This window comes from Nematostella vectensis, chromosome 1 (genome assembly GCF_932526225.1).
Source record: "Nematostella vectensis chromosome 1, jaNemVect1.1, whole genome shotgun sequence".
Lineage (NCBI taxonomy): Eukaryota > Metazoa > Cnidaria > Anthozoa > Actiniaria > Edwardsiidae > Nematostella > Nematostella vectensis.
The window spans coordinates 3,857,765-3,871,680 of record NC_064034.1 but is presented as its reverse complement, the minus strand read 5'-3'; the positions used below and the strand labels follow the sequence as shown (position 1 = coordinate 3,871,680).

The following is a 13,916-nucleotide window of genomic DNA, read 5'->3' as shown; positions in this document are numbered from 1 at the left end:
TTTTTGGAAGCAAGAAACATACTGGATGCAGGGTGCGAGCGCATCGCACACATTTGAACGCACCTTTCAATAATTTTAAAAAGTTCTTTTCAGTAGAAAATGACCATAAAACAACAGCGCAGCGAAAACAATGGGAATTATTTAATATAGTTCTCTTTTTTCTAAAATGATAACGACCTAAAATTGTTTTAGTCAACAGAATTTCGATACCCTCGTACGCTGTTTTGAACGTTCAATTCCCTATAAATTTTAAAAAGTTCATCTCACTACAAATTAAAAAAAAACAAAAGCCATGGAAATTGCATGATCGTAGCATTCTGAAATTATTATGGTAAGCAGACTTTTAGATAAGTCCTCGCACACAAATGAAATGCACCTTTTCCTCTACTTGCTTCTCTTCTCGCTTATATCTGAGGCATGTTTGCGTGCCACCCTTGCAATGTAAATAGCAGGGGAACAGCTGCTCTCCTTGCGCACAAAAATATCACATATAAAAACTGATGAACATCATAAAAAAGAAGCTGGTTTTCTCTGTATGGTGACTACACACGTTTTAGATGAACATCATCTTCATATCATAACTAATATCATAAAATAAATGCGGACCTATTTTTTCCTTATTTTTTACTGACGTTCGCCAAAGGAGGGGCTGTAAGCAGTCAGGTCAAACTCCGGGACATCTAACTAACGATAATATTTAGATATTTTATAATATGGGTAAAGCAAAAAAGAGCCAGCATCAAACTTGAAATAGAGCGTTTATTTTATTTAAACTACATATACTTATTTATCGACCTTTTTATCAATTACCTGTTTTACCTGGATACACAAAAATACTAACCAATCATTCATACACATCTTTCTTTGCAAAGCAACACCTCAATCTGTATATCCCGTACATAAACACGTGCACTAGGGGGAGTACCACCAAAGGTACCCCAAATGCTACGCCCAGAGCTAATCTCAGGGCGTGCGTGTAGTCTAATACAGGATAAATATAGGGCTGTCCGTCATTGTTCTTCCCACCCAAGCTCCAATACACGACTGTGAATAGGATATAGACAGCACCATAACAGAACGGGTACACCACGTGAAAAAGTCTGATTGGGATCGAACACAGCATCGTTTCCGCCAACATGAACACGGAATTCAGCAAATGTACGTTGACGTTTAGCAGATATATCTTGAAACCGTGATAAAGAAGCGTCCAATAAGAGACAGTAACCACAACAGCCATATCCGCGGCCATGCTGTATAATACCCACAATGCTTTGTGGTACCAGTACATTACATCGTCCGAGTTCCCGGAAGTCGCTGTTTTATCGGTGGGTTCCGCATCGCTGTCGGGGAGCGGTCGGTATTTGTCGGATTGTCGTCGCTGTTTTACGTACTCTGTCGTAGAGAGGGTGGCCGCTGCAAGGAAGTAGACGGTGACACAGGTGTACGTCCAGTCCGTCAGGTAGATGAACCATGTGTCTCCCCCCAGCATGGTGCTGAAGCCGCTGAAGACCAGCCATACGAAACAGTACACGGCCAGTGCAGTCCGGTACACGATAACCACCGGCAGCGAGAACCACTACAGCACAAATGGAAAACGAGTAATATGAGCTCAGTCGTGGTCGTTTTTTTTATTCAATTCATACCAAAATCGCTTTTTGCCGGTTTGGTCGGTTGTCGCGCGGACTTTTCTTATCATAAAATCACCGCATTTTTAATCTAGCTTTCGCATATGCTATTTATCAAAGACTCTTAAATCTCATATCCTTTCCAAAACATTATTCCCTGTGTCGAAACTCAGTAAGTCGAGACGTAATCTTTTCTCACTGTTTTCAATGTTCTCAATAACAGTTATTGGAAGGAGACTTGGCTCCGCCCATGCATTTGCACCCGCCCTGCGAGTAAGGTGCGGGTCCAGGGAGATGGCTATTAGTATGGACAAGGTCCACTTAACCTGCCCAACACGCGCTAGTTGCGTGAAAGACGGAGAAGCCGAGCTTAGTTGCGCGACAAAACGGAGACGTTAGCGAGCGGATTTCCGACTATTTTTGGCCGAGCGCGTGGCTTTTCCGGGAGCTTTTTGGGGGTACTTTTCGAGAGCCTTCTCCAAACTCACAAATCTCCCAAAACTCGATTGCACAAAAGCTTTAAACAGGACAAAAAAAGAATATTAACAGAGAACTACGAATATTGAACAGGCTCAGACGGTCCAGTCCAACCCAGGTAGCATGGCTGATGCGGCCATCCAGACCTCTCCAAACAGCCATGACTGTATAATTTAGCGCTCGACGACCATATGAGCTCACATGAAATAAACTCCAAAATCAATATTTAAATAACAAAAATGTCCAAACTGTACAATGTAACGTAGCGCTATGCCAGCGAGCTAACCACAGGGGGCCCATATTTATTTAGTGGGAGGGAGAAACTTAGACCAAAAATCGCGTAACAACACAAACCGAAAGTAAAAGAGTGAAAAGTTAACGCGATTTTATTGTCATTCACACTCACAAGTAAAATGCAGAATCAATCCTTGGTTAGTTGAGCCTGGTTTCCATATATGTGCTCGCGTCGCGACTCATGCAATACACAAACTCCAAACTGGGTAACAATAATTAGAAAATGAATGCAGCGGAAGTAAAAACATATGTCCGAACAAATTAGCAAGAAAAGAAAAAGTGCTATTCTGCTTACAAATCAAAGCAAAAAAATTGCCGCTTGGATGACCTGTTGCACCAAAAGATGACAACAAACAAAAAGCGAACCTAGGAGAGGAAGAAACACGAAAGAGAGACGAAAGAAAAAAAACATTTATTCATCGCAAAGTGAAGGAATCCTCTGTTCTGGGTTTGCGACAGAGCCAGCAGCACCGATACTTTGATGGAGATATTATGTAGACGTAGGCTCTGTTTTATATCCCCAGGCTCTTTATTCATGATGTAGTATGGGGCTGATAGAAAAATGTGTTCAGGAAGCGTAAAAACACGGTTGGTTTGTGGTTTTCGAACTATGGCTTTAATAACGTGGGAGCTGTGCTTTTTATAAACTGATCAACAGATGTCCTGTTGCCATTTCTCGAGAAAGGTACAAAGCAATGTCCGATGTGCAAATTGTTTTGTTTCCTTTTGATTTCTGACTATTGATCATTGCTGAAGTCTCTTCACGAATTTCACAACGCTAACATAAGTTCACAAAAAAACGACTGTTGCTTGCACTTGTAATCGGATTTTGGAATTTATAGGATTTTTTCAACCTTTTTTGACATTGTTTGTTGATTCTACAATTGAGCCACCAGTGAGCCGACAGGTAAAAGTTTACTCACATCGGAGCTGGCGAAGTCCTTCGGAGACGTGTGTATCAACTTTAGATTGACCAGCTGAAACTCTTGCTTTATCATAGCGTCGCTCCGACCAAGAAGTCAAAAATCAAGCATTATAACGGCGCCTTTAAAGCAAACGCTACATCGTGAAACCGTCTTCACGCGTGGCTGGCCATCGCCCTTCAGTAGTCATGTTGCGTCACTTGGAGTTTTACTATTTTAGACAATGACATGCAAATAAGGACAAGTAAATGGATTTAACCCTCTGAGGGGTTATGCCACTGAATACAGATTTTAATGGGCATATTTGATCGGCATTTTTCACGAGAGTTATGATTAAAAATAATGACAACACTTCACTTCTCGTTGCTAATATGCAATGAGAAGGCTGTGTGGATGGACAAACATGTTTAGTCTAACAGTTTATTTCATTGTTTATTAATACTGTTAACTTCAATGCTAACCTTAGAAGTAGCTAGTAATATCATTAAAAAATCAAATAAAATTATGTATCATCGTTCTTCGCGGAGTCTAAATTTGCCATAACAACCTGCCCAACACAATACAGTTAATTATCAGAGTGCGGTTGTCGAGCTGTTATTGCGCGCGATATTTTACCCCTGTTAGTTTAAAAAGCGCGATATTCACCCCTGTAGTTTAAAAAGTAGAACGTGAATTAGAGCCTTTGGTTTCCAGGGTAAAAAGCGAAGGATGAGACCGACAGCTTGGGGTCGTAAACGCACTGACACTACTTACATACCCATACCCCAGCACGAAGCCTTACGGGAGACTTGACAAAGAAATACAAAAGGGCATAGGGCCAAGACCTGAGCTCTGGGGCACCCCTTGTGTGACGAGGAGGGGTGTAATTATCTCGGGCTCAACTCGGTTGCTCTTTTGCCTTTCTGGACGCTGTAAGCCATGACACTGGCATAGTAACAGGTTGAGCTGTTTGTTTAGCGGGGGGTGGGCACTCAGGGCACGTGACCCCTCCCCCAACTTTTGCCCCAAATGTTTTTTATGCTTTTGTATCGTGCCCCCCCCCTCCCCCTAATATTTTTAGGCCTGTAGCAGCTCTGTATAGGGAAAGTGCAGCGAAATGGGCTAAAGATGATTACCAAAGGCAATCATTGTATTCATTGGTAATCCTGTCCACACTCGAACATCCTCTCTGATTGGCTCTATAGTATGATATTCAGTCTTACACTCGTTGCATCTTCTTTCCCATCCAGTAATGAAAACGTGACATGCTCAAATTCTGTGGGTTCATACATACATGCATAACTTGTGTAAAATATTTTTTTTTGTGAAAAAGAAATCTTCGGGCAATTAAATGCTTCAAAATGGCCAAATTTCAATTTCAATAAATGGTTCATATTGTATGTCTACAATACTTATTTTTTAGACTTAGATCTAATTTACCAAAAAGACAATTTCGACTTCTCTTTTATTGAACGATCAACCAGCTATAAAAGGGCAGGCTCAAACGCCGTATTATCAATAAGCCGTGTTCAACTGTTCATTAAAAATACACCAAGACTGGGGTTGCCCCTTGCTTCACCTTGAATACGGCTCATGGATAACACGACGTAATTAAGATGTATATGTGCCTAAAAGGTACTTTTTCCTACAGCTTACATCGGAATATCCTGTCACATAATTTCGTTCCATTGTGTTAATGCCTCGTTCTGCTAACTCTGCTAACTAAATGGCTTGTGCAACAGAAGACACAGGTAGTCTATAATATCTAAAATCGAAATGTGTATATTTTGGGAGTATTTAATCTCCTCTCCACAATAAAAAAAGTATTTATCAAAACTGTGGCAAACATTTACAAATTACTAATCTATGTATATCCTTGTTGCTATCTGACTATTTCCCGTCTGTGTATTCCCTCTTCGATGTCTTCATCATTGTCAATAATATTATCCAGTAACACGGCCTCCTCCTCCGTAGACTTGACAAGCTCTGGTCGGCGAAGGTGCTTCACTTTCATATTAGAGTCACTTTCTTGTAACGACTTGCGTTTCTTCCTCATAAGGAAGTTGTCAACGACCCAAAACATAAATGCCTGAAAGAACAACCATTTTTAACACGTCTAATGAAGCCATAAATCATCGTAAAAAAGAATATGTATATTTAAGTTTAAATAATAATAATATGGGTCACTTTTATAAAGCTAAATATCAATAACTTTTCATAGCGCTTTTAAAATTTTAAAGTGTAGCTAGAGAAGGGGCACAAGCTCCCTCTCTATGCTCTGCTGCATAGAATCAATTCGGGCTTGCCACCCCAACCCCCCAACCCAAAATAATGACACTAAAGGGGAAGACTGTCATTTGTTCTCACATGTTCATGTCAGCAAAAAGAAAAGAAAAGAAGGAAAGCTGAACTTACATTGAATATGAAGGGTACAATCAACATAACAATTGCCACTTCCATCTTGGGGTGTCCCTTTAGGGGTTTGAGGATGAACTCTCGCACACTCTCCCAGAACTGTAGCTGTACTATGAGCGCTATTGTGATCTTCTCAAAGATGACTACCAGGGTGTAGAGAACACACTGCCCGATCCAGGCACTACACTGGGGAGGGGTCCCTGGGGAGAAAAGAGTCAGAAGAGATTAGTTGAAGTGACATAATGGACAGCCAAAATTTACTTTGATAGGGAACACAAAAAAAAGGAATCTATTTCAGGGATATGTTAGACTTTGCCATAAAGTAATGAAGAATTATTAAACTATCCATAAATTTGGGGTTTTATATGCTCAGACCCTTAAAAAAAAGCCAAGAGTGAATTACTGTGTTCATCTCAAGCAAAAATTTCCTGATAGCAATCCTGATGCAATGGGGGACTTGCGCTAAGAGATCACATGACTACTGTATTTGGGTGGCAAACTAGTAGCGCACGATCAGGCTTTTAGCTGCAAAATAATAGCAACAAAAAGCGCTTACAAAAAAAGCAAGAATTATTTTTTTTTTTCAGAAAGGGTTTAGTCTTATTTAAATATTTTATTTTTACTTCTTTCTCTTTTGTGCCGGCGCAGTCTTTTCTGATTTTTTTGTTTGAAAGGTCAGAAAGGCCAGAAAGGTCACATTATCTTTTAGCACAAGTCCCCTATTTCCTGATATCAGGTGATATTAGGTGATTGTGCCCTTAAAAGAAGTCTGAAAAAGACCACCTACAATTGCGAATTCAAGATTGTAATTATGCATTAAGTTCCATATATCATATACAGTATGCAGCATACAGTATTGGAAATTTGTAGTTGATTGTGAAAAGATCTTATAAGTACCAGCAGTTTTGGGAACTTATTTTAAATGATACCTACCATATTCTCCGAATCGGAGATTGTCTATACTGTAGAGCTTGACAACTACTTGAGTCAGTGAGATTAAGATATAGATGATGACTAGCCCAGCCGTAGAGTCCAGCAAAAAGTTAATGAAATACCTGTCAAAACAACAATATCAGTCAAACAGATGTGATTGTAACAAGAAACAGAATCAAGCAATGTACATTGTATGGATTGAATTTCAGTTCAAAGTAGATTTAATTGGCTACTGAAGTATTACATGTCATTTTTGTGGAACTAAAAGATTCATTATAGCTTGCCACACAAATTTGCTCAAGCGCCTTATTGCCTTATTAATAGGACCATATACTTGGGGGGAGGGGGGGGGAGGGCAGCCCTTCCCCCTGCTATAGTGTGACATGTATTACAGTGTCCACTTATAGCCGAGATTTGTTGAAGAGAAGTGCACCGGCAGGATTTAGGACAAGACATGTCCTAAGTCTTACTTAAGTCACTTATCACATCCAAGAGTGAGGGCCTTCACAGTGAGGACACATTTACAGGGTGATGCATGAGGGTGACAGTTTTATGAAGAAAACCAACAAGGATACAAGAAACTTACTAAGCATGGGTAAAAACACTGAAGCGCCTAGCTGCATACATATATTAGACACCGCATCTAAGCCTGCTTAGTGATTCAGTGGTTTTTTACCCATGCTTATATACAGGCTTGTCGCATAGTTGTGAAGTCGGTTGACAAAAGCGTTTCGTCAATCGACTGTATACACAGGTAACCCAAACTTACCATGTGCAAGGATCTCCACTAAACATCCCAGCAAGGAAGACATTAGCAAAGTGAATTACAACGGCCCCAACACCTTGCTTTGATGTGTCATAAAACCTGTAAAGAAACAAGAAACAATTTATATTCTCTACCTTATATAAAAACCAAACAGGCAGGACCTATCAAAATAATTCCACATGAAATTACAATATAGAGCATTTTTGCCTTATTCAGTAATAAAATGCTGATATGAAATAAAAATCATTAAAAGAAAAAAAAAACTACGAACACCTAATATATTTTTTCACAAGAAAAATGTGGTTTGATGGTGTTAAAATTATCTTCCTGATAACATAACAGCTGCAGAAAAACATTAGTAAGACAAGGTTCCCCTGAGGAAGCCATTATTGAACCATCACTTCTGCTTACCATATTCTAAATGTCCTTCTTTCACATACTGGTTCTCTGTAGCGTTTTACTAAAGAATGAATAACACAAATCATTTGAGTATACAGATTTGTATTAGAACCGACATTGGTCCCTAATCAAACACAGATGCAAATTATACTGAACATCTAGCAGTTGGAAAAATGATCAAATTTCTCACTCACCACTCTCCACAGTTCAATATTTCTTATGTATTTCAAACCACAGGGAGAAATTGCCAGTAGCAAATAAAAGATATTAAACACCCTTTGGAGTATTTATCAGTACCAATATAAGACTGCATAGCGGGGAGGGACAAAGTGTGCAACACTGGAAGTCATTTGTGGATAATAAACTCTAAATTTTAAACTGAAGTATTTGGATTGTCTGCCAAACATTATATATATAGCAACTGTATTTACGGTATACTGTAATGTGTGCGATACAGCAATTCTACCTAAATACTATACAATACTGCCTTTCTTTTTCTTTTTGGGCGAAACTAGTGGTGCAAAATTTGGATAAAGGTTTGTAATTATAATACAAAATACAATGCGAATATTTCAAAAGCAGGTGTTTGAGGACATTGTAGTTTTACGTTTGCAATTCTAAAGCTTATATATTGAAGAAACAACGGGCGTTTGGGAAAGGAGTTAAGAATATGTTCGGTTTCGTGCCCATATTTCATGTACTACATTCGATATGAACTTTGTGATTCTGGACTCGAGTTTTAATATGCAGTGTGGAAACACTGTGCGAACTTTAAACATTCTCTGTCAATGTTTTGAAATTTTTCACAAATGATATTCGATCTGTCTGATTTCACCAGAGATAAAACGTAAATAGTCAGATTTTAAAAAAAATACGTCCGCAGCCAAGCTATTGGGACATTTAGAATTGTTCTGCCCTTTCCATTTAGATATTCGGGAATAAGCAATTGTATAAATAATACGAACAAGTGAAAAAAATCAGAAAACTACAGAGAGTTCAAATAAAACTCAAACAAAATGAATGGGCCGCATCAACAATTTGCACACAAAAACCACATATCTTAACATCAACCGAATCTATAAATACAAAATAATAAGATACTTACATAGTAATGTACTGAATGCGACTAGAGCTAGGATTCCTTGGATAAACAGACCAAAATCGTCGGTCAAGTTGCATTTTATCCCATGGAGTTCGACTTCGGACGCACGCTTCGTAAGGTGCGTGGCCAAGTTTGCTTCTTTTGCCGTAGTTACCACGCTCGTAGATACAGTATTAGTGTAGTTTTCGGAAATCATGAGTACTTATTTATACCACAGACGCACTGCAGAGGCGTTTTTGCCGGGTTTTTGGCTGTAATTCCTTTACTTTCGAAACCTCACCCGCTTGTTTCTCTTCGCCCACAGCTCTTTGCCGCTCACACATCCGGTGGACTGGGTACGAAACTATTCTAAAGTCCAGACCCCCACGGGCGCGTTGACACAAAAGACCCAGCATTGTTATGGGATCGGACGGGGGGAAATGAATCGCCCGCATTCAGCCTCCTTACATTGGTCTTTTATGAAACCAAAATGATTCCACACTCGTTTTCACTGCTACTCAGGGTCTGTTTGACCTATAATTGTTTCGTCTGGGGAAAAGGTCAAACAGTGGGTTCTCCTGCTCAATTTTTCAATATGCCCTACCACTCGTGATGTTCCATTCCAACATATAGCATCGATGTTAGATCAATACCTGAAGATCCCCACATTTTATTCTACCGAAAACCGTTCAATTCAGTCTCAATGCTGATTTATATGAGAGCAAACTTGTAAGAGGTTCCATGAAAAGGGGAATGGAAGAAGACTGAAAGTACAATCACAGAGGGCAGGTCCGGGGTTTAAAAAAAGGAGCGGACTGAGCTTGAGCCTTTATTTGTTATCATACAAAACCAAAAGACGGAATCTCATTTTATCACCGAAAAAAAGTGGGCGGTGGATATATCAACCTTTTCCCCCCACCCCACCACTACTCTGCATTCGACCCTTTGACGCAATTTTGATCACATTCGAGGATCCAGTGGTTACTTTCTTTTCTTTAACAGCGATCCACAAATAAAGGACTGACTCTCCGAGCATGCAGTTATATTTATCAATAATTTCATTTTTTATCTTAGATTAATGTCAGCGGTGACTGGATATCACTAAATCAACACAAATTCAATTTTCCATGTGAGTGCACTGTCGTGTTTATTAAAGAGGCAAGGGAAAGAGTGCAGAAAAGGCCAGCAAATAGGTCCCACATCTTTGGGATAAAACCAATCAGTACTGTTCCTGTGGTATTGCATCAATCGTAACCTGAATAAAAAGGATTTACAAAGAAGTTAGGCGGTGGGTTCAAATCCGTGTATATATTTTAGATACCAAATGTCCCAACGGAAAGATTAATGCTTAGTATAGGGCGTCGATCTGAGGATAGGGGTAACGGCCAAAAAGATCGGAGCTTTGGGGGGGCTAGCCTTCGCGGCAAGTACGGGCTTTGGGGGGCTAGCTTTCGCGGCAAGCACAAAGGGCTTTGGGGGGGCTATCCTTCGCGGCAAGTACAAAGGGCTTTGGGGGGCTAGCCTTCGCGGCAAGTACAAAGGGCTTTGGGGGCTAGCCTTCGCGGCAAGCACAAAGGGCTTTGGGGGGCTAGCCTTTGCGGCAAGTACAAAGGGCTTTGGGGGGCTAGCCTTCGCGGCAAGTACGGGCTTTGGGGGGCTAGCCTTTGCGGCAAGTACAAAGGGCTTTGGGGGGCTAGCCTTCGCGGCAAGTACAAAGGGCTTTGGGGGGCTAGCCTTTGCGGCAAGTACAAAGGGCTTTGGGGGGCTAGCCTTCGCGGCAAGTACGGGCTTTGGGGGGCTAGCTTTCGCGGCAAGTACGGGCTTTGGGGGGCTAGCCTTTGCGGCAAGTACAAAGGGCTTTGGGGGGCTAGCCTTCGCGGCAAGTACAAAGTACTTTGGGGGGGCTAGCCTTCGCGGCAAGCACAAAGGGCTTTGGGGGCTAGCCTTCGCGGCAAGCACAAAGGGCTTTGGGGGCTAGCCTTTGCGGCAAGTACAAAGGGCTTTGGGGGGCTAGCCTTCGCGGCAAGCACAAAGGGCTTTGGGGGGCTAGCCTTTGCGGCAAGTACAAAGGGCTTTGGGGGGCTAGCCTTCGCGGCAAGCACAAAGGGCTTTGGGGGGCTAGCCTTCGCGGCAAGTACAAAGGGCTTTGGGTGGCTAGCCTTCGCGGCAAGTACAAAGGGCTTTGGGGGGCTAGCCTTCGCGGCAAGTACAAAGGGCTTTGGGGGGCTAGCCTTCGCGGCAAGTACAAAGGGCTTTGGGGGGCTAGCCTTCGCGGCAAGCACAAAGGGCTTTGGGGGGCTAGCCTTTGCGGCATGCACAAAGGGCTTTGGGGGGCTAGCCCTCGCGGCAAGTACAAAGGACTTTGGGGGGCTAGCCTTTGCGGCATGCACAAAGGGCTTTGGGGGGCTAGCCTTCGCGGCAAGTACAAAGGGCTTTGGGGGGCTAGCCTTCGCGGCAAGTACAAAGGGCTTTGGGGGGCTAGCCTTCGCGGCAAGTACAAAGGGCTTTGGGGGGCTAGCCTTCGCGGCAAGTACAAAGGGCTTTGGGGGGGCTAGCCTTCGCGGCAAGTACAAAGGACTTTGGGGGGCTAGCCTTTGCGGCAAGCACAAAGGGCTTTGGGGGGCTAGCCTTCGCGGCAAGTACAAAGGGCTTTGGGGGGGCTAGCCTTCGCGGCAAGTACAAAGGGCTTTGGGGGGCTAGCCTTCGCGGCAAGTACGGGCTTTGGGGGCTAGCCTTCGCGGCAAGTACAAAGGGCTTTGGGGGGCTAGCCTTCGCGGCAAGTACAAAGGGCTTTGGGGGGGCTAGCCTTCGCGGCAAGCACAAAGGGCTTTGGGGGGCTAGCCTTCGCGGCAAGTACAAAGGGCTTTGGGGGGCTAGCCTTCGCGGCAAGTACAAAGGGCTTTGGGGGGCTAGCCTTCGCGGCAAGCACAAAGGGCTTTGGGGGGCTAGCCTTCGCGGCAAGCACAAAGGGCTTTGGGGGGCTAGCCTTTGCGGCAAGTACAAAGGGCTTTGGGGGGCTAGCCTTCGCGGCAAGTACAAAGGGCTTTGGGGGGCTAGCCTTCGCGGCAAGTACGGGCTTTGGGGGGCTAGCTTTCGCGGCAAGTACAAAGGGCTTTGGGGGGCTAGCCTTCGCGGCAAGTACAAAGGGCTTTGGGGGGCTAGCCTTCGCGGCAAGTACGGGCTTTGGGGGGCTAGCCTTTGCGGCAAGCACAAAGGGCTTTGGGGGGCTAGCCTTCGCGGCAAGCACAAAGGGCTTTGGGGGGCTAGCCTTCGCGGCAAGCACAAAGGGCTTTGGGGGGCTAGCCTTCGCGGCAAGTACAAAGGGCTTTGGGGGGGCTAGCCTTTGCGGCAAGTACAAAGGGCTTTGGGGGGGCTAGCCTTCGCGGCAAGCACAAAGGGCTTTGGGGGCTAGCCTTTGCGGCAAGCACAAAGGGCTTTGGGGGCTAGCCTTTGCGGCAAGTACAAAGGGCTTTGGGGGGCTAGCCTTCGCGGCAAGTACAAAGGGCTTTGGGGGCTAGCCTTCGCGGCAAGCACAAAGGGCTTTGGGGGCTAGCCTTTGCGGCATGCAAAAAGGGCTTTGGGGGGCTAGCCTTTGCGGCATGCACAAAGGGCTTTGGGGGGCTAGCCTTCGCGGCAAGCACAAAGGACTTTGGGGGGCTAGCCTTCGCGGCAAGCACAAAGGACTTTGGGGGGCTAGCCTTCGCGGCAAGCACAAAGGGCTTTGGGGGGCTAGCCTTCGCGGCAAGTACAAAGGGCTTTGGGGGGCTAGCCTTCACGGCAAGTACAAAGGGCTTTGGGGGGGCTAGCCTTCGCGGCATGCACAAAGGGCTTTGGGGGGCTAGCCTTCGCGGCAAGTACAAAGGGCTTTGGGGGCTAGCCTTTGCGGCATGCACAAAGGGCTTTGGGGGGCTAGCCTTTGCGGCAAGTATAAAGGGCTTTGGGGGGGCTAGCCTTTGCGGCAAGTACAAAGGGCTTTGGGGGGGCTAGCCTTTGCGGCAAGCACAAAGGGCTTTGGGGGGGCTAGCCTTCGCGGCATGCACAAAGGGCTTTGGGGGGCTAGCCTTCGCGGCAAGCACAAAGGGCTTTGGGGGGGCTAGCCTTCGCGGCAAGTACAAAGGGCTTTGGGGGGCTAGCCTTCGCGGCAAGCACATAGGGCTTTGGGGGCTAGCCTTCGCGGCAAGCACAAAGGGCTTTGGGGGCTAGCCTTTGCGGCAAGCACAAAGGGCTTTGGGGGGCTAGCCTTCGCGGCAAGTACAAAGGGCTTTGGGGGCTAGCCTTCGCGGCAAGCACAAAGGGCTTTGGGGGCTAGCCTTTGCGGCAGGTACAAAGGGCAGGGAGATGACACCGAGCGCAACTGGAGAAAAAGACAAAAAGACGATCGATTACAGGCGGACGCCCTCCTCGGCTTCTCCTATCTTCCCTCCGATAGCCTAAAAATCTCCACCATTTGTACTTAATACGCAGGATATTCTATGTCAATTTCGAGAAACGATTGACTGAAGACACTCACCTACGTTCTCGTAAATGAAGCCGTCGTCATTAGCATCGACCAACTCGTAGACGTACTCCTCCTGACCAACCTCGCCCAAATACTGCACCCCTTCCGCCACACCATCGTACCCCTCCATATTATCATAAACGAAGTCCTCCGCGGCCTCAGTGTGGGCCACGTTAACATATTCGTTACCGTTCTCGTCCACATATACCTCTCCTGTATGATGGTATTCATGGTAGTGGTCGGGAGAGACGTCCGACTCGTCAGGTAGGATGACACTGTAGGATTGCTGGATGCTTTCTCGCAAAGAGCCCTGGGAACATTAAGCGAGGAGAGTTGAGTGTTGAACAGAGTGGCTTCGTGTCTAATCAGCCATTTTTCACAGTCCAGATTGAAGGTAAACTTAAACACATCAAAAGACCTGGACACATTGGTATCTTATTAAAAGGATATGCGCCATCTACTGCACATTGCTATAGACTGGCGGTCTCAGGATACTTATTAAAAATGCGTTTCAAGTATTCGCTTT

The 13,916-nt window shown here is 44.5% G+C and overlaps 3 protein-coding genes across 5 annotated transcripts in view; all 3 read right to left on the bottom strand.

The window, feature by feature from the left end:
- Positions 1-741: 741 nt before the first annotated feature.
- LOC5517082 (protein rolling stone) lies at positions 742-3,526 on the bottom strand. The gene is made up of 2 exons (XM_001637079.3): positions 3,320-3,526; positions 742-1,576 (listed from the first exon to the last, which is right to left on the bottom strand). Exons 1-2 carry the CDS (start codon positions 3,392-3,394, stop codon positions 845-847), a joined length of 807 nt encoding a protein of 268 aa, XP_001637129.2. The 5' UTR covers positions 3,395-3,526; the 3' UTR covers positions 742-844.
- A 1,223-nt stretch (positions 3,527-4,749) lies between these two features.
- On the bottom strand, positions 4,750-9,248 carry LOC5517092 (store-operated calcium entry regulator STIMATE). Its single transcript, XM_001637078.3, has 6 exons — positions 8,917-9,248; positions 7,824-7,872; positions 7,416-7,511; positions 6,647-6,768; positions 5,714-5,913; positions 4,750-5,387 (listed from the first exon to the last, which is right to left on the bottom strand). The coding sequence occupies exons 1-6, from the start codon at positions 9,107-9,109 to the stop codon at positions 5,181-5,183; spliced, it is 867 nt and encodes a 288-aa protein (XP_001637128.3). The 5' UTR covers positions 9,110-9,248; the 3' UTR covers positions 4,750-5,180.
- A 765-nt stretch (positions 9,249-10,013) lies between these two features.
- The window catches only part of LOC5517097 (E3 ubiquitin-protein ligase RNF123), a 52,290-nt gene continuing 48,387 nt past the window's right edge, over positions 10,014-13,916 (bottom strand). For all 3 annotated transcript variants that reach the window (XM_048728339.1, XM_048728341.1, XM_048728340.1), the window contains exons 14-15: positions 13,403-13,700; positions 10,014-10,147 (exon numbers count right to left, since the gene is read on the bottom strand). In XM_048728339.1, the coding sequence (XP_048584296.1) occupies positions 10,137-10,147; positions 13,403-13,700 (309 nt within the window). In that variant the 3' untranslated portion in view covers positions 10,014-10,136. The remainder of the gene's footprint in view (positions 10,148-13,402; positions 13,701-13,916) is intronic.